The sequence below is a fragment of the Mobula birostris genome, chromosome 1, assembly GCF_030028105.1.
Source record: "Mobula birostris isolate sMobBir1 chromosome 1, sMobBir1.hap1, whole genome shotgun sequence".
NCBI classification, from domain to species: domain Eukaryota; kingdom Metazoa; phylum Chordata; class Chondrichthyes; order Myliobatiformes; family Myliobatidae; genus Mobula; species Mobula birostris.
In genome coordinates, this window is record NC_092370.1 from 46,258,396 (window position 1) to 46,278,989 (window position 20,594).

General features: G+C 38.2%; 1 protein-coding gene across 4 annotated transcripts in view; it reads left to right on the forward strand.

Annotated features, from left to right (window-relative positions):
- Nucleotides 1-18,861, forward strand: part of tmem68 (transmembrane protein 68) — a 58,048-nt gene extending 39,187 nt beyond the window's left edge. For 3 of the 4 annotated variants that reach the window (XM_072254844.1, XM_072254854.1, XM_072254834.1), the window contains 3 exons: nucleotides 6,699-6,759; nucleotides 9,040-9,179; nucleotides 10,161-10,385. In XM_072254844.1, the coding sequence (XP_072110945.1) occupies nucleotides 6,699-6,759; nucleotides 9,040-9,179; nucleotides 10,161-10,265 (306 nt within the window). In that variant the 3' untranslated portion in view covers nucleotides 10,266-10,385. Of the gene's footprint in view, nucleotides 1-6,698; nucleotides 6,760-9,039; nucleotides 9,180-10,160; nucleotides 10,386-18,047 lie in introns of those variants that run through there. The other variant, XM_072254864.1, reaches the window with a different exon arrangement.
- Nucleotides 18,862-20,594: the final 1,733 nt, after the last annotated feature.

The following is a 20,594-nucleotide window of genomic DNA, read 5'->3' on the forward strand; positions in this document are numbered from 1 at the left end:
AAAAAAAAAAAAAAAAAAAACAACTTACCCCTGGCATCTCCTCTGTACCTACTTCCAAGCACCTTAAAACTATGCTTTCTCATGCTAGCCATTTCAGCCCTGGGAAAAAGCCTCTGACTGTCCACATGATCAATGTCTCTCATTATCGTGTACACCTCTATCAGGTCACCTCTCATCCTCCGTCGTTCCAAGGAGAAAAGGCCGAGTTCACTCAACCTGTTCTCATAAGGCATGCTCCCCAATCCAGGCAGCATCCTTGTAAATCTTTTCTGCACCCTTTCTATGGTTTCTACGTCCTTCCTGTAGTGAGGCGACCAGAACTGAGCACAGTACTCCAAGTGGGGTCTGACCAGGGTCCTATGTAGCTGCAACATTCCTTATTTCTTTGTGGCTCCTCACATTACCTCAGATATATTGTTTTGGTCAGAATGTTAGGCTACTCTAGGATTTCTGGTTTAAGTTTCATGCTCTTCAGTCATTTTACACAACACAATAATCTGGGCTTCAGTTTGAGGCAATATAATTCCTTTGCAAAGTTGTGCACTGAGCATAGTCCAGCATGATCCAGCCTATTATAGTTTTGAATAGGATCAATATTTTAAATCATGTGTGAGGTGGTTCATTTTGGTAGGTCAAATATGATGGCAGAATACAGTGTTAATGGTAAGACTCTTGGCAGCGTAGAGGATCAGAAGGATCTTGGGGTCCGAGTCTATAGGACATTCAAAGCTGCTGCGCAGGTTGACTCTGTGGTTAAGAAGGCATACGGTGCATTGACCTTCATCAACCATAGGATTGATTTCAAGAGCTGAGGTAATGTTACAGCTATGTAGGACCCTGGTCAGACCCCACTTGGAGTACTATGCTCAGTTCTGGTCACCTCACTACAGGAAAGATGTAGAAACCATAGAAAGAGTGCAGATAGGAGATTTACAAGGATGTTGCCTGGATTGGGGAGCATACCTTAGAAAAATAGGTTGAGTGAACTTGGCCTTTTCTCCTTGGAGCGATGGAGGATGAAAGGTGACCTGATAGAGGAGTATAAGATGATGAGAGGCTATCGTGTGGATAGTCAGAGGCTTTTTTCCCAGGGCCGAAATTGCTAACACAAGAGGGCACAGTTTTAAGGTGCTTAGAAATAGGTACAGAGGGGATGTCAAGGGTAAGTTTTTTACGCAGCAAGTGGTGAGTGCATGGAATAGGCTACCAGCAACTGTAGTGGAGGCAGATACAATAGGGTCTTTTAAGAGACTCCTGGATAGGTAGATAGTGCTTAAAAAAATAGACGGCTATGGGTACCCCGAGGTAATTTCTAAAGTAAGGACATGTTTGACACAGCATTGTGGCCTGAAGGGCCTGTATTGTGCTGTAAGTTTTCTTTGTTTCTATGTTTTCTAAGTGATTGGGGAAAATTAATTTGTTGGACCACATTAGCATGCATGTATGCAATTCACTTTTCTGTCCTGTCAACTTTGGAACTTTTTAATTTGTGTTGATTGATCTTTATCAGCATTTTATTTTGATATTTGTTCATTGATGTCAAATGATTGTATTAGTAGTCTTTCAAATTATCTTGCAAGACAATGTTCCAATCATTAGGACTATATCTAAAATGAAATTTCTTCCGGAGGATTGGAGGGTTGCGGATGTTGTTCCTTTATTCAAGAAAGGGAGTAGAGATAGACCAGTGATTCTTACCTCAGTGGTTGGTAAGTTGAAGGAGAAAATACTGAGAGGCAGGACTTATGAACATTTGGAGAGGTATACTATGATTAGGGATCATCAGCATGTCTTTGTCAAGGGCAGGTCGTGTCTTACGCACCTGATTGAATTTTTTGAGGATGTGTCTAAACACATTGATGAAGGAAGAGCAGTAGACGTAGTGTATGTGGATTTCAGCAAGGCATTTGATAAGGTACCCCATGCACGGCTTATTGAGAAAGTAAGGAGGCATGGGATCCAAGGGGACATTGCTTTGTGGATCCAGAACTGGCTTGCCCACAGATGGCAAAGAGTGGTTGTAGATGGGTCATATTCTGCATGGAGGTCGGTCACCAGTGGAGTGCCTCAGGGATCTGTTCTGGGACCCTTACTCTTTGTGATTTTTATAAATAACCTGGATGAGGAAGTGAAGGGATGGGTTAGTAAGTTTGCTGATGACACAAAGGTTGGAGGTGTTGTGGATAGTGTGGAGGGCTGTCAGAGGTTACAGCGGGACATTGATAGGTTGTAGAACTGGGCTGAGAAATGGCAGATGGAGTTCAACCCAGATAAGTGTGAAGTGACACACTTCACAGTTACTGGTGACCTGCTGCGTTCACCAGCAACTTTGATGTGTGTTGCTTGAATTTCCAGCATCTGCAGAATTCCTGTTGTTTAAGTGTGAAGTGGTTCATTTGGGTAGGTCAAATATGATGGGAGAATATAGTATTAATGGTAAGACTCACTTGGAGTACTGTGTGCAGTTTTGGCCTCCTTATTTAAGAAAGGATGTGCTGACGTTGGAGAGGGTACAGAGAAGATTCACTAGAATGATTCTGGGAATGAGAGGGTTAACATATGAGGAACGTTTGACCGCTCTTGGACTGTACTCCTTGGAGTTTAGAAGAATGAGGGGGGACCTCATAGAAACATTCTGAATGTTGAAAGGCATGGACAGAGTGGATGTGGTAAAGTCGTTTCCCATGGTGGAGGAGTCTAATACGAGAGGGCGTGACTTAAGGATTGAAGGGCACCCATCCTAAACAGAGATGCGAAGAAATTTTTTTAGCCAGAGGGTTGTGAATCTGGAATTTGTTGCCATGGGCGGTAGTGGAGGCCAAGTCATTGGGTGTATTTAAGGCAGAGATTGATAGGTATTTGAGTAGCCAGGGCATCAAAGGTTATGGTGAGAAGGCGGGGGAGTGGTACTAAATGGGAGAATGGATCAGCTCATGATAAAATGGCGGAGCAGACTCGATGGGCCGAATGGCCTACTTCTGCTCCTTTGTCTTATGGTCTTATGGACTCTTGGCAGTGTGGAGTATCAGAGAGATCTTGGGGTTCGAGTCTATAGGACACTCAAAGCAGCTGCGCAGGTTGACTCTGTGGTTAAGAAGGCATACGGTGTATTGGCCTTCATCAATCAATTTTGGAGTCGTGAGGTAATATTGCAGCTATATAGGACCCTGGTCAGACCCCACTTGGAGTACTGTGCTCATTTCTGGTCGCCTCACTACAGGAAGGATACGGAAGCCATAAAAAACGTGCAGAGGAGATTTACAAGGATGTTGCCTGGATTGGGGAGCATGCCTAATGAGAATAGGTTGTTTTTGTGAAAAGGAAAATAATGGATTCAGGAATACCACAGTTAAGTAGTTTGTAATTTAAAATAAGTCTTTGTAAAATTTATGCTGAGCTCTAAATTGGAACTTAATTTTAAACCTCAGCAGTCATACAACTTTACTTGTTGACTTGTGGCAGCTCTTGTCATATTGTCAATTCAAGATTAGCAGTGTCGGAGTTTTGGAAAATTTGATTGTTGTTCCTATTAGTTGAGTGAAAGAAAGTATCTCCCATTGCAAAAAAATGACGAAGGGAAAAGGTTAGCTTTAGTTATGGATTTATTGCATCCTCTTTAACTTAAGTCATATTTGCCAGTCATCAAATTTATCCTTTTATCCTTTTACCACCCACTGGATCATTTGGTCTGGTGTGTAATGTCAGGATTGGTCTCCTTTCGGATTAAGAGGGTTACGGCGTGAATGTTCCTGACTCAACCCAATTTTCTCTTGAAAAAATTAGCAGGCATGAAATGGGGAGCTAATGCTCACATACTTAGATCAACTGCCCTAACATTCTACTATGCACCTGCAGAATACTGTACACCTGTGTGGGGCAGATCAGCCCATGCTAAGAAAATAGACCTGTTGCTTAACGAAGCCTGCTGAATAATTACAGGCACATTGCACCCCAATTCCACTAACATCATTTAGAGACTTGCAGGCATCGCTCCCCCGGAGATCCGAAGACACACTACAACAAAAATTGAAACAGTTAAACAGAACTCTGATCCATGGCACCCGCTACACCATCATGTGCCAGTTTCCCACCGCCTAAAATCGAGGAAAAACTTTGCTACAGAGGAGGAACTACCACACAGAACATCCTCCCAAACATACAGGATTGACCTCTGGCAATAAACAGAAGCCAGAACCCCACCAAACAATACAGTGCAAGACCCCACAGAAATGTTACCAGACGGGGCACTGCTTGACAGATGGAGGTGATGCACTCTCAACCGAGCGAGAGTGGGAGTTTATAGGATGGGAGACAATATGGTAAAGTGGGGTTTAAAGACCAGCAAATCCTGTGAATGTGGTGAAAGGGTGCAGAACATGAAGACGTTCTGCGCAACTGCCCACTCTCACCTGATTTAGCTGACACTGGCCTGCTCAACATCAACCAAACAACACTAGTGTGGCTGGCTGTCTGGTGTGACAAGCTATGATGATCAAATTTATGGGGTGTATCTGCTGTATAAGAGCCTGGTGGTTTTTTGTCCTTGAACTTCATTGTTTTTCTTTGGTCTCCAGCTGACCATTTTTAAAATCCTAAGCTTTCAGTTACACCCTCAATGCTCAGTCTTTCCGATTTGACATGGAGAATCTTACGACCCCTTCTATGTCAAAGCCTCCTGGAAGTAATTGCTATCTTTGATTAATAGCCCTGCATTTACAATTCATCCAGCAAGTTAATTGGAAACAAACTATTGATGAAGCAATCAAATTTCTTCACAACCACGGGTTAGCCTTATTGTGTCCATAAGCATCTGGTGATAAATACAGCAACATTTTCCATAATTGGATAAGAAGTACATACCTAAGTTGGAAGAAGTACCCATGTTAACTTAATTGTAGCATCCCGAGATCTTGAGGTTAATTTGGCTTTATTAGAACCTCAGGAATCGTGTTTGTTGTGCACAGGTTTTGGATAGATAGATAGATACTTTATTGATCCCAAATGAAATTACAAACATACAAATATTAGAAGAGAAATAGGAAAGAATAAAAAAAAAAGTTACCTCAAACAGTCTAACAGGAGGGGATCATCACTATTGGTCATCTCATTATAGAGCCTAATGGCAGAGGGTAAGAATGAACTGGTATAGTGTTCTTTGGAGCAGCACAGTTGTTTTAGTCTATTACTAAAAATGTTCTGTTCAACCAAGGGTTCATGCCGAGGGTGAGAAACATTGTCCAGAATTGCCAGGATTTTCCAGTGTCCTTTGTTCTACCACAGCCTCCAGTATGTCCAGTTTGACTCCTATAACAGAGCCAGCCTTTGTGATCAGTTTGTTGAGCCTGTTGGCATCACCTGTGTTGATGCTATTGCCCCAGGATGACACCAGATAGAAGATTGTACTGGTGGCAACAGACTTGTAGAACACGTGAAGAATAGGCCTGCATACTGCAAAGGACCTGTCTCGTAAGGAAGTAGAGGTGACTCTGACCCTTCTTGTACACAGCCTCTGTGTTGGTGCTCCACTCAAGTCTGTCATCCAGGTGCACCCCCCAGGTACTTGTTGGTTCTCACCACATCCACATCCTCACCATCAATAGTAACAGGGCTCAGTGCAGGCTTAGTCTTCCTAAAGTCCATCACCATCTTCTTTGCCTTGCTACTGTTGAGCTGCAGATGATTCAACTTGCACCATTTGACAAAGTCCGCCACCAGGGCCCTGTATTCACCCAACTATTGCTGAGTCATCAGAGAATTTCTGCAGATGACATGACTCAGTATTGTACCATTAAAAACATTTTGAATGTATAGTATATTAACATCACAATGAAGATCACCTTAATTTTAAAAGAATATTCCATTTTAAAGTTTTTAGATGTTTGCATCGGTTAGTTTAAAACATTCTTTCATATAGAAGTCTTTTCAGAAGAACCTATTTGAATATGATATTTGCTCAAATCTAGCTTTCTGTGTTGTAAATAACACGCATGACCGCAAGTCTTCGAAATAGTGCAAAAGCATGTTAATGTTTTGCTTTTTCTCTTGTGAAAAAGGAACACCTCCTTTTCCCTTTATTAGAGAGAGAGAGAGAACCTTTGGCATGTCAAATTGTCAGGTGAACGATTAGTTTATGTCATACTGCAGATCATGGTCTTTATTAGAAGTCTTGCTACTGCATGCTTGGCGGGTGGAAGTTTCTGATGCTTTTTTTGTGGAAGTGGGTGGGGGAGAGTGTACTGCTGCTTGTGCATGGGAGGGAGAGTAGGGGGCTTTGGGGTTCTAACATTCTAATTGTCACTCATTCTTTGGGGCACTCCTGTTTTCGTGAATGTCTGAGGAGAAGAAGAATTTCAGGATGTTTATGCATTTCTCTGATTTTAAATGGAACTTTTTTCTCATTAATTCCTCAATGAATCAGCTCTGCAAAATTATTACTGTTTAAGATTTAAAAATTTCTTTTAAATTGGGTAGGTATATGGATAGGAAAGGAATGGAGGGTTATGGGCCGAGCGCAGGTAGGTGGGACTAGGTGACAGTAAGCGTTCGGCACGGACTATAAGGGCCGAGATGGCCTGTATCCGTGCCGTAATTGTTATATCGTTATAAGATGTATTTCATAAAGATTTTCAGAGGTGTGAAATGTTTTTGTAATCTGTTTTAAATAGTCTGTTTAATTCTATGATTATTTACAATTTTAGCCCATTATTCCTATGTTTACACGGAATATTCGAGAAGGATTTAGAACATTTGGATGCTTTGGTAAGTAGATTCAAAGTTGTTCTGCTGAGTATTAAGTGCACAGTTGAAGAGTTAGCAATGTTGTCTACAGTTAAAGTTCCTAGAGATGCTGCCTGGCCTGCTGCGTTCACCAGCAACTTTTATGTGTGTTGCTACAGTTAAAGGGCTTTGTTTTTAAAAATACTCACATTGGAGTAATATGCATATTCAAATATCTGATGGAATGACCACACCGTCTTGCATCAGCTCACATTTTGCTCCAGTTTTATTATCTTCTGGAGTTTCCAGTGTGTTTCAGAATAAGCGAACAGTTGTTGCTGAATCTTGGGAAAGATGTGGATTTCAATTACTGCATTGTGTTATATGGGGTGCCAGGGTGGTGTAGTGGTTAGCACGACACTATTGCAGCTCAGAGCATCCCAGAGTTTGGTGATCTATTCTGCCGCTGTTCTGTAAGGTGTCTCTGTACCTCCTCCCTGTGGAATGTGTGGGTTTTCTCCAGGTCCTCCGGCTTCTTTCCACTGGCCAAAGATGTACTGGGTAGGTTAATTGGTCATTGTAAATTGTGCCGTGATTAGGTTAGCATTTCAGACATCCCACCTCTCCCGGAACTTCCGGGTGTCTCCCGCATATTAATAGTGGCTCCCTGATGCCCGCAAATTATATACAATATCACGGAAATCAATTTTTTTGAGAGCAAGCGAGAGAAAAGCAAGAGAGAGCGCGAGAGCGAAGGCAAGTGAGTGCGTGAGCGAGAGAGAAAGCAAGTGAGAGCGTGTGAGCGACCACGAGAGAGAGAGAGAGCGAGAGCGCGCCATTGCAGACTGTTCCAAAAAAATATAAAATGTATGTCACCCCAGACTACACTAAAGTGTACCCCTGCCTAATAGGGGTCAAAATAATGACAGTGTTGCTCGCTGCACTGTTTGCAACAATGACTTTTCTATTGCCCATGGTGGGTTAAGACTGTAAAAGACATGTTGAGGTGAGTTTAACAGGAGTCATTCGTTCATTAGCATAGCTAACATTATTTAAACTAGCTGGCTAGCTGCTAAGGAGCTACTCTATTGCAGACATCCCACCTCTCCCGGAAGTCTCCCGCAAATTGATGGTGCTACCTCCCTGAAATGAGTTTTTGCAGGTTGGGATGTCTGACATTTGTCGGGAGTTGCTGGGGCAGCATGGCTTGAAAGGCCGGAAGACCTACTTCATATTGTACTGTTAAACAAAATAAGATAAATAAAATGTTTCACTTTTACTTCAATCTTTGAATTTCGAGCATTCTTATTACATAAATTGCATTTGACTGAATAAGAATGATTTACATGTGAATTGGGAGTAATCCTGATAGTAATCGAAATGATAACATAATCTTGCGGAAGTGATAGATCCTTTCAGGAATAAAAATTCAAGCTGCTGGAGGAGTTTAGCGGCTCGGGTAGCATGTGTGGCGGCAAAAGGGTAGTGATGTTTCAGACTGAGACATTACATTAGAACTGAGGCTGTTGAGAGGAGAGAGCCAGCATAACAAGGTAAAGGGAGGCTAAGACAGGAGCTGTCAAATGATAGGTGGATCCAGGTAATGAGGGGTTGATGGGCAGATAGGGGAGAGAAGGATAGATATTGTATATCAGCAGAGGCTCAGAGATGATAAGTGGAGACAAAAAAGATTGTAGATTATGGAATCGGATAAGCAAGGAAGGTGTTGAATGGAACCAGCTGACAGAGATGATGAGCAAGTTGGGGACAGTAGTAGGAGGGTGGAGGTAAACTTGTGGGTTCAGTGTATGCATTATAGGCAGATGGAATCTGGTGGGGGGGGGGAAGAAACTGAGTAACAGGGGCCCAGGGAGGTGTGGGAGGGGACCAGAGGGGTGTGGATTTGAGGAATGTCTTGATAAGAAGATGGGTGAAAAAGAAGTGGATTTGAGATGAAAGAGATAGCAATTCCATAATTGAATGAATGTTTAACATTGTATAAATTAATATGTATGCCTTTTAATTTAGAAATCCCTTTCTTAATCAAAATGGCTTTGATGGAAAAAGTAGGATGCAATTCCATATCACTTTTAAAAACAACTTATGAGTAACAATAGTAATGCTAATAATGTGACAAATAATGAACAATATTCCTAAACAAATAGACAGTTGGTTTGTGCAGGTTTTTAGATTCAGTTGTAAGTAGTATATTTAAGCCAAACGCTTATTTATCAGACTTGTTAAATTGTTCACTTTCTTCATATTGAAATGACACGCTCTATGGAAGGCAGACTAACTTCATCACGTTTAATCTTTTAACAGGCATTTGTAAATGGATGTATGAAAAGTTTAAATGGCCATTTGTTCCTATTTATGGAGGATTTCCTGTCAAGTTTTGCACCTATTTGGGTGACCCTATTCCTTATGATCCCAATATAACTGCTGCTGAGCTGGCTGAAAAGGTAACTTATTTTTCTGTTACAGTTTATTGGGTTCTCTCATAATGAGCATGGGACAAATTCTGGAATTACTGCTTATGATCCCTGCTTCTTGCACTGTAAAAGGGCTAGAGAGTTAATCTCTTTGACCACCTTCACCCTGGATTTGGGTTCTGAAGCGAAGTAAGACCTCAGTGTGATGACCTTTGATAGAAGGCTAAGCTGGGGATCAGAACTTTGTCTTCTGTCAAAGGCTGTAAGGGTTTTAAAACTTTTTATGCTTCTGATATTGACCCGTTTAAAACCTGATAGAAGTGTTCAATGAATTGATTTTTAAAGTTACAAATAGTCACGTTAAACATCAGTAAATTGTTGAAATAAATGCTTTCAATTTCTCTAGTCAGCAAGGTGAATAGGTTATCAGTTTTGATGGCAGCTTCTGAAATGCATAGGACTGAGATAGATGGCTAATCTGGAGTCTGATAATGGAGCAGAGTGCCAAATCTTGTGATGTCTACCGCACCGTTAAAAGTCTGGATTGACAATCGAGCAACATAAGTCTAAGGCATGTTTGTGTGGGAATGTTGAATACCTGGCATTCCCTTGGACATTCTAGCCATAGCTAGTGTGATTTGTCTGGTTGATTTTTTTTTTGCCTCACTATTTCACATAATTATATGCTTGAGGATTCCATGAAACAAGTTCCTAGTTTTACTTTGTGTTTGGAAGTTGTCTCCAGAAATGAAGAAAGACGTAAGAATGCTCACCTGTGTAGTTGTTGCAGTATCCAAAGGCAAGTTTGTGATTATTATCTTGTGCAGTTTAAGTGAGCAGCAAGATTTGGTTTGAGTTGGTGGACGTATGAAGAATTTAAAAACGGTATTTGCTGGTTCCCGCGTGAATTGAGGCAGGTTGTTTGCAAACTGTAATATGTTTTGAAGTTAGCATTATTATTGTATAAGGCTCAAGGCTGTAACATTTTCACATGTAACTTTTTCATCCTAGGCAAAGCAAGCTGTGCAGAACCTAATAGACAAACACCAAATAATACCTGGAAATATTCTACGAGCCCTTTTAGAGCGTGTTCACTGGAGACAAAAAAATGAATGATTGTATGCTTTTAAGAACTCATTTAAAGAACACTTTTTAAAACATTTTCATTTTCAAGAATCTATACAAATACTGAATAATGTCTCTTGTTATGCATTAAAATTACTCTATTGAACAATTCTTTTGTGCCAGTATTAATGTTCTTATCAATTTCCTATCAGCTTTGGTATGAAAAGTTGGATGTTCAATATGCTGTATCAAATACCTCTCTCCATTACATTCTTGACCTCAGTTAGATATAGATATAGTGTAATACACTGAGGAAGGAAGGACCAGAAGCTTTTCCTTGGAATCTGTTGGTAGGTGGTCATAAACGGAGGTGCTAAATGCCTTCATAAGTGGGCTGGAGAATAGGATTGCTAGAGTAATGGAGACGACCTCCACAGGAGATGGATACCTGTCAAATTGTGGGTAGTGGATATAATTATAAACATCTGAAAATATATTCACCAAATTAAATATTGGAAATGTTTATTAATGATGCCAGGCTGATACCAGAACGTCCACATGCATTAAAGATGTCACTCTTTTGTCTCCAAGTTTTTGTTTTTAAATAGATGATATTATCTCATTTTGATATTTCATTCTATGCTCATAACCCATTAATGCAGCTTGTGCACATAGTAATGTTTTAATAAAACAAGTAGTCTTCTCCCAATAGTATGCTCTTTAGCAGTCGGCGAGGTAATTCTCATTGATTTGGGATATATTTACAGTGCATACCACCTAAAACTGAATGCTTTTATCTGTTTTGAGAATGTTCGAGGTGATCACGTGTAGCAAAAACTGTTCGGTTTACCTTGGCCTACTATTAATGAGTTGTAGGTTGTAGCTTTATGTGAATTTACAATCTGACATCAAGAGATCTTGCACTGATTCAGCATTTCCAGAGTCTAAGATAAATAGAATACAATTCCAAAATTGTAGGAAATAAATTGATTTGTAAAAGTTACTGTAAATTATTCTGCATTTCCTGTCTAAGATGCTCAACACCCAGCTTTACTGGGGGGCGGGGAATATGCCTATCAAATGCATTTACACCATAACTGGAACCAGCAATCCATATTTTAACTGGTGTTGATCACTTTTGTATGATCTGGCCATCATGTTTGACAACTTGAAATCATTTTTATTTAAAATAACCTTTCTAAGTACAAATTTATTTCTTTAATTCAAAGCATTACAATTTTATTTCTTTAATTCAAAAACGACTATATTGTTTCAGTTAGTGACATGACCATAGATCTAAATTTTAAAAGTTAAGGAATTTATTATTTAAAATACATATTTTTCTCAGTGTATCTGGATGGTACCCTTATAAATTTTAAGCTATAATAACATGCCTATGTCATTGCATGATAAAGTGGAATTTAACTAAGTTGGGCTGATTTGTTTTTTTTTGGCCATCTCTTGAAATTTGGACAGTTTCTTAAAGAAAACAATGTTTTATAATACAGGCCTCAAAGAAATTTAAATTATATAGTTTATTTTACAATAGGATAATCCAGAACACATTACAATGATTTTCTTTTGATATAATCACATTTAGTAAATACAGGAGCCTGTATGTACTGAGCAGTTCCCACAAACAGCAAATGTGCTACTAATCTGATTTTGGAAGCATTGCCAGGTTTGAATGTTCATGGGCAAGGAGAACTCCCCTGACTTTTTGAGTAATGTTAATGAAATATTTTGCAGTACCTTGAACAAGCAGATAGCAAGTTGATTTAACAACTCATTCAAAACACATAGTTGAACGTAGACACTAGGTACCGCAGATGCAGGACGTCTAGAGCAATACACTCAATGTGCTGGAGGAGCTCAGTGTGTCAGGCATCATGGATGAGAATAAACAGTCGACGTTTCTGGCCAAGACACTTCATCAGGGGCCCTGAAACGTCAGCTGTTTATCCCCATCCACAGATGCTTCCTGACCTGCTGAGCTCCTCAAGTACATGCTGTGTATTGTAGTCAATTTTGCTGTCTTAAGCAGTATTATTTGTCAAGTCTTAAGAGTTGCTGATCATGAGTCCTGCAACATTCTAATTTGGGGCTGAGATTGCCGTCATCGTCCCATTTTATTCAACATTTAGATATTTATATGCAAATTGGAACATTCCAATTAAATCCAGTCAACTTTGAGCTTGCGGAAGCTTTTTTTTTGTCCTACAGTTGGTATTTCTATTGTTTGGACTAGTATCTTGTGTTCCAATGTGAACAATGTGGAAGTTAAATTTTCCTGTTAGATGAGCACTATAGTAAAGTATAGGTGAGTAGAAGTAGTACTGACCAATTCTGGATGAAATCACAGTTGCAATTTTATTTTCCATCTATTTAAATTCTTTTTTCCATTTCTACATGATCAATCCAGATACCAAATAAGATTTAAAGAAATTTCACCTCTAGCAATGCTGTCATTAATTTGTTGCCAAAGTGTTTTCTTTTTCCAAGACTGAACCAAATTAATAAATACAGGAATAAGTAATTGGGCAGCAAATTTATCTAACTTGTAATGGCTGCTTGAAGAGTTCTGATAACATATAGTACTTATTGCAAAGCAATACACACAAAATATGTTTTTCATCTTGTTACACTTAAAAAGATAGAAACATTAGATTTAAATTATGTTTTTTAATAATTCACAAAGCTGATATTTTGCATAACAAAATATTCCAAGTATAAAATGTGATCCCATTTACTGTAAGAAAGCAGGCATGGAAAGAACAGCCATTACATTTAGTAAAGACAACTTGTTTATTTCAGGTTTGGCTCCCAGTTGTACAAGACTCTTGCATTGTGAGCCAGAGCACTTACACAATAAAGAATGAATGATCCATATGCTGCACTTCACTGCACTAAATATTCTGAGAAGCACAGCTTCAGAAACTTCCTCTTGGTGCTTTTTGTAATGTTCACTTTTTTAATGTGAATATCCCTTTAAGATTATCCATAGTTGCTGATCCATGGAATGAATGTATTTAAATATGGAATTTTTATTTGAATTGAACAATATCAAATGTTGGGCTGTAATATTCTATGTGAGCAGATTCTGCTTGCATATGGGTCAAAACATTTAATATATTTTGATTACTTTTTCAGTGATCCTGTTTGTGGCCAGTCATAGCTCATTCATGTTCCTCGTATAAAATTTAAAATCCTGATTGCAATATTTGTAAGTAGGAAATTGTACTTGAAATTCTAGGGTCCTGATGTCATAACATTGACAAAATATTTTTCTTTTGCATTCCTTAATAAATTCTCTTAGTAATGTTGATCTGTACTTTGTTTGCTGTGATAATCCTTATACAGTGGGTTCTGGTTAATTGAGACACATTGGGACCAGTACATTTTTGGCCCAATAAAGCGGCTGCCTTAATAAGCCAAAGATTCAAGAAAATAGTTGAATGGTATAAGAAAGACAAACTGCAAAATTATATATTTAAATGAAATACGGAACAAATTAGAATATTAATAATACTACTACAGTACTATAAAATTGTGTGTTAGTTCCAAATAGTTATTGATGGAGGAATTCATGTAGTGTACGCTGCTGCATTCTTTTTGATTGACTAAATGAACAAAATCAGCGTAGGCACCTCGTGCAAATAATGGACTGCCTTCATCCAATGTTTTCTATGATTATATCCTTCAAGTCTTTTTTTTCATTGTGACATTCAAGATGATTGTCAGTACCTTAATTCTTCATAGTTCCTAACTTGCTGAAGTAGTGAAATCATTTCATTTTAACTCCTGGCTGTTTCTGGCATCTAAGCCTAAATACTTGAAACCACGGTGAGCAAAACAGTTCTGAATTGTCTTGATGCTTATTTGTCACCAAGTTATCAATAACAAAAATCACTGCTTTTTGATACAACACATGCAACTGATGCTATTTAAAAGCTGTTCACTCTGAGCATGGTGTGGTGTCTAATGGCCACATGAATGCATGTGGCTGACGCTAGTTAGAAACTGTTGGGCAACAATATCCTGTTCCAACTAAGCAGCACAGTGCCCCAACTAAATGAAGGGAATCCTGACCACTTTCTCGATTAGTTTTTGTTCTTTAAGAGTTGTCCCATATAAGCGGCTGCACTAATTAACTGATGGCCCAATTAACTGGAATTCACTGTATACTGCTTTTAAATTAAAGTTATAAAGCATTTCTAGATTTTGAAGAAAAAAATGGTCTGGAATGGATTACTCAGGTGCACATAAATTGAGGTTGGAAATTGGCTTATAAATTTCAAACCTACTTTAGATGGTATTTGTGCTTATATCGTATCCTGAATTTAATTATTGTATGTATATTTAAAATGTCTTTCTTGCTAAAGTTTAAATATTGATTATTATTGCTGACATTTAATTGTTTAGAACAGACTCTTCATTATTTCCTCCCAGACCATTGGAAATGCCAAATTGCAAATATTTTTTGTTAACACAAGAGATTCTGCTGTAGGTTCTTATTTTAAGTTGGCTATTGCAGATTTCTGATTTCTTCCTTGACACTTTTTGTAAAGTTGTATCTAAATTGCTTGTATTCGTTAGGGATGAAAACTTTTAAATTCTCAACTTGTTTTATTTCTCTCTTTATATTGCTTTTATAAATATGATTTATAATAATGTAATTTGCTTGGTTCCTTTGTCAATACAAGTGCCAATGCCTGCTATTCAGAAACTTGAAATGCCTTTGCCACTTGTTGAAATAAGACTTGACTTTGCATCTTACCATTAAGCACCTTTTTCAGAGCAATATAAAATTTCAGTAGCAATATCGTTCAGAAGGAACAGATCTTATTTTAACAATTGTTTTCCTGAGAGTTTTTGAGTATCTTTATTTGTTTTAAAGTGTTGATTCTATTGAGAGGCTTACTATGCTGCAGCAGGGGAACCAAGTAATTTTTTAAAAAGAGAAACTTCTGGTTCTAGTCCAGATAAATTCCGATTTTCCCACACTCCAGGGAATAAATTCATACCTATTCAACCTTTCTCTGTAACTTGGGCCCAAACCTGAGTCCTGGCAACATCCTTGTAAATTTTCTTAGCACTTTTTCAATTTTATTGATTTTTTTCTGTAGGTAGGTGACCAGAACTGCACACAATACTGCAGATTAGGCCTCACCAATGTGTTATTCAGCTTCAACATAACATCCCAACTCCTGTTGTCAGTACTTTGATTTATGAATGTCAATGTGCCAAAAGCTCTCTTTACAATCCTATCTTACTGTGATGCCACTTTCAACAAATTATGAATCTATATCCCCAGATTCCTCTGTTCAACCACATTCCTCAATGTCCTACTGATCACTGAGTAAGTCCTACCCTGGTTTGCCCATTTTTCCAGCTGATCCTCATCACACTGTGAGCTTTGGTAGTCTTCCTCGCTGTCCACTAACCCCCAAATGATGGTGTCTTCTGCAAATCTGATGATCCAGTTTACTACATACCACCCAGATCATTGGTGTAGATGACGAACAGCATCCAGCACAGATCCTTGCAGCACTCCTCTAGTCACAGGCCACCAGTCAGAGAGGTAACCATTTTCTACCACTCTCTGGCTTCTCCTATGAAGAATGTCTAATTCAATTTACTACCTCATGCCAAGTGACTGTACCTTCTTGACCAAACTCCCATGACGGACCTTGTCAAAGGCCTTGCTAAAGTCTCTGTAGACCATATCTTCTGCCTTTCCTTCATCAACTTTCCTGGTAACTTAGACATGACCTAATTTGCACAAAGCCATTTTAATACAATTTTTAGAGAGAAAAGGTTCTGCCTTTTAAAGCTCTTCAACTTTCAGAATATTTCTGTTTGAGAAGTATCGGATAATTTATGTTTGAGCATGAAAATGTGCTGAAATATTTGTTATCTAGAATACCTAAAAGATTAAAAGAAAACAATATAGTATTTATTTAATTAGGTATTTGAGTTCAATTATTAAAATCCAGAGCTTACTAGGTTTAAATGAAATTGGTCCATAATAGTGTTAAGCCAATGCATATTTTCATGTAGGGTTGAAATCGAAGTTCAGTAGAAAAGATGAAACACCACTTTCTGCTACTCGGAGGTGAAGTTTTTCTCTAGTTATAATCATGGTGTTCTCTTTAGATGGGTCTTAATAAAGTGTTCTAATACAAAAATCATCTGAAAATTCCAATCAAGTTATTCCCAACTGAATTTAAATGCAAATCACTTTTATTCCCCCCTCATTTGTTAACAGTATCAGTTAATGAAATCAACAGACTACTGAGGCCCTGATTTGTTTCTCAGACTTGCCTAACATTCATGCTGTTTATATTAGACATCTAGGTCAATTCAATAGTTGAGCTAGGGATGTAAAGAAAGCTGTTTTGTTAAGGTCTTGTCAATAAACTAATTGACAAAGTGTAAAAAATGTGAAGCCTGTATCCTGGTTAAGTAGAGTGATCAATCAATGTCTAGTCTCAATCTTGGTTTGGTAACAGACCATACTAATGCATCATGTGAGACACTAGCTTTAGAAAAGGATAAAGAAACCAAACATCTTTGGGTAAAGCTTGCGAAGGTGCAGGCATTTATACTTGTATTGGTGGCACAATGAAATGAGCACAAAGTTTGTTAAGCTACTAAGATTACATATTTACCAAAGGAGCACAAAAATAAAATCTTACGTTGTTCAGGGACAGAGGTGTACACCACATATAATGTTTCTATGTACATGATTGATTTTGAATCCTTCATTGTGGTAAAGTAATTGTGTGCATAATTGGCCGCAAAGTAGTTTTTATTACATTACCATTATCTTTTATCCCTTTTTAGAAAGTTTGTTATATCATGAGTACTGTGCATTAATTTTTTATTAGGATTGTGTAAATCAAAATAAATAACCGAAAAGGATGAAGGAAAGTGTTCTCAGAAGACTGCCTAATGTATTACTATCACTGCCTATGCTTCATCATGAGGAATAGCCAACTTAGCAGAGCAAAGTATTTTGCCAGCATGTAAAAGATAATGGTAATGTCTCTTTCCCATTGTTTTTAAATGATCAATTTTATGTAATTGAGCAGATACTAACGTTAGAAAGCCGTTCTATTCCAGTTACTGAAAGATCTTGTGACATCTGAATAGGTTGGATTTTCTATTGAACTGGTGATGTACAAAATCAGGATTCAAAAATCAACAACTCATCAAATTTACTTCTTCCAATTGCTTTTGTACAGCAGTTGTATTTGTATATCAAGTTTTCCATCTGCAAATACTGCGTACTACTGAAATTCTGTGTAAATCCAATGTGTTAAAACATTTCAGGCCACTTTTCTTGCTTAACTGAACTTAAATAAGATCAAAGAGACCAGTTATGTTTAAAAGGTTTTTGCAGAGAACTACAATGAATATGGAAAAATGTAATAAGTAATATGTTCACCCAAATTGGCTACCATAATGATGTAAAATACCTATAAGTGGTATTATATTTAAATTGCTGGTATACAAGAGTTCATTGAGAATGGACTGAATTTAAAATTGCCTTTTAAAATACACTTGTGCCAGTCTGGAAAATGTATTAGTGTTGACAAAGCTAAATAGTTTAGATAATTTGGCAGTGACAGTAACATTCTGAGTTCTTTTTCATAAAAGCTGTAATATACAGCCTTTGTATTGATGTCTTGTGCATCCAGAAGTACACTTCAGAACTTCACATTCTCTGACAGGAATTAAAATTAATAGCTTATTTGTAACAGTGCTATTTTGTGATCTTTCCAAGCATAAGGATTGTTTGTGACATTTTCATTACCTTTTTATCAACAGCTCCTTGTGTGAATGTGGAGAGAGGGCTGTGTATTTGCCTACAGCTGGAGTGGGTGTGGTGGAAGGCATTTCTGCTGTAAGTGGTATTGTCAGCAATCATTTAGCACTGGTGACAGAAGCTGTTATTCAGGGGAAGGTACTGATTCAAAAAATTGAATGTCTTTTTTGTTACGTTTCCAACTGAAACAACCATGTGTCCTTAATGGAGTTATAAAAGTAGCAATGATGGGTCTAATCATAATGTGCTTCGATAGAAAGCAAGGTTTATAATACATTGTACTGACACAAGCTGTCCCTCCCTTACTAATGTTACCTATGAAATAGTTCGGCAAAGTGGTATATTTCTGATATACTGAGATCTTGTTCTAAGATTTGTATTCTCTGATGCTTAAATCTTTCCGGAAAAAGTACTCAAGTTTATCAGGGTGTGGATACTAATTTTGCATTTGTAAAGCAATTATTATGAGGGTCATACCGAATTCAAGTTGTTGAAATTTCATTGCTGGTCAGGAGCCAAAATCGGTGGATATCAAATGGCATAAGTGTTATCATGTCAGCACACTGCTATCTGTTCTGTAGAGTTTCATTATACTGTGTTAAAAGTCTTATAGTGAAATGGAAATGGAGTTGTAACTAATCTTGCTACTATCGATACAACGTGCACAGTAATGATTATTTTAATTGTAAGAAACATGCTGTCAGCTGTTTTATTCTGATTAAAAACTTTTTATCTAGTGATTAAATACTGATTAACAATTTTAATTGCTAAATGCATTTGATCATTGTAAAATCGGGCTTATTTTGAAATTTTTAAAGTTACTTGTTTTTAATACATTCCAATAAAATACCTTTTTGAACTGTCAATTAATGGTTTCTGACTGTGTGAAATATTATTTACTTGTTATAATGTAGGGATTACTGTCATTTTAGTAGATAATTTGGAATGATATTAATGATAATTTGGAAAGGCAGGGACTAATCAGAGACTGCCTACATGGCTTTGTCAAGGGCAGAGCAATTTAAATTAACTTTTTGAAGAGCTAATAAAGTGTTGATGAAGAAATGGAAGTAGATTGGATTTACATGGACTTTAGTTAAGTATTGGATAAGGTCCCACATAGGTGTTAGTTTGGTAGTAGTTGATGGCAGAGGATTGGTTATGCAATTAGATGCCTGTGATGTGGTACCCTACAAAGATTGGTGTAGGGATCCTTGTTGGTAATACAGTATACATGAATAATGTGCATTTGGGAGACAAGACCAGTAATTTTGTGGATGACATGCAGAATGATAGAGGAGCTGAGAGCATGGTAAGTAGCCAGGCTACGAAGAGATAATGTGTTGAAATGGGTAAAAAAAAGGCAGATGGAATAAAATCCTTACGAACCTGAGATTCTGCTCTGTGACGTTTCTGAGATTCTCCTCAGCGCTGAGGCTGTGCCCTGCTCCGGCTGCTCTAGGCTTAGTGTCTGTGAGCTTTGCAGCAATTTGCCCCATGGTATGATAGACCAGTGGTCCCCAACCTCCGAGCCACAGACCGATACCGATCCGTGAATCATGCAGGGGTGCAGCTCTAGGCTTAGTGTCTGTGAGCTTTGCAGCAATTTGCCCCATGGTATGATAGACTATGTCTGTGGGCCTGCTCTAGGCTTCAGGTCTATGGAGTCAATTTTGTTCTGAATAATGTTGCTTGCTTTATTGCTTGCATGTTTTTGTTTCTCTGGGCATTGACTATTGGTCTTTTTTTTAATTGGGTTCTTTTGGGTTTCTTGTGGTTGGGAAAAAACCTTGACATATCTCATGAGTGTTTGTTTCGGTGGTTGATCTGAGAGACTAATGGAAGCAGAAGTACATTGTCTTGATTAAGTGGATTTGCATTGGCAGTTCTTAGGTGAATATAACATCAAGGATCTCATGCTGCCCCGAGTATTACTTAGGATGGAAGTGCAGTCTGTGGCTTTGGAGTGCGGCTTATATTTTCAGTGAACAGCTAAGACCTTGGTTTTAGTATTCACAATAGCTGTATAAAATTTCTTATCTGTTTTAGATATTGGACAAGTAGTGTGGTAAGTTAGAAACTTGTGTATTGCATATTATTATGCAATACATAATAACAGAAAAAATACAGGAAGTATATATTAAATAGTTAAATAACTAATGCAAAATAGCAATTAAAAATGAGGACCTGTTCACGGGTCAATGTCAATTCAGAGATCAGATCGCAGAGAGGAAGAAGCTGTTCCTGAATCATTGAGTGTGTACCTTCAGGCTACTGTACGTCCTTCATGATGGTAGCAATGAGAACAAAGCACGACTTGGGTGATGTGGGTCCTTAATGATGGATGACCCCTTTTTGAGCCATCACACCTTGAAGGTGTCCTAAATACTATGGGGGCCAGTGCCCATGTTGGAGCTGACTAAGTTTTCAACTCTGCAGCTGATTTTGATCCTGTGCAGTAGCGCCCCCATACCAGACGGTAAGAATGCTCTCCATGGTACAACTGTAAAACTTTGCGAGTGTCTCCTCAAGCTCCTAATGAAATACAG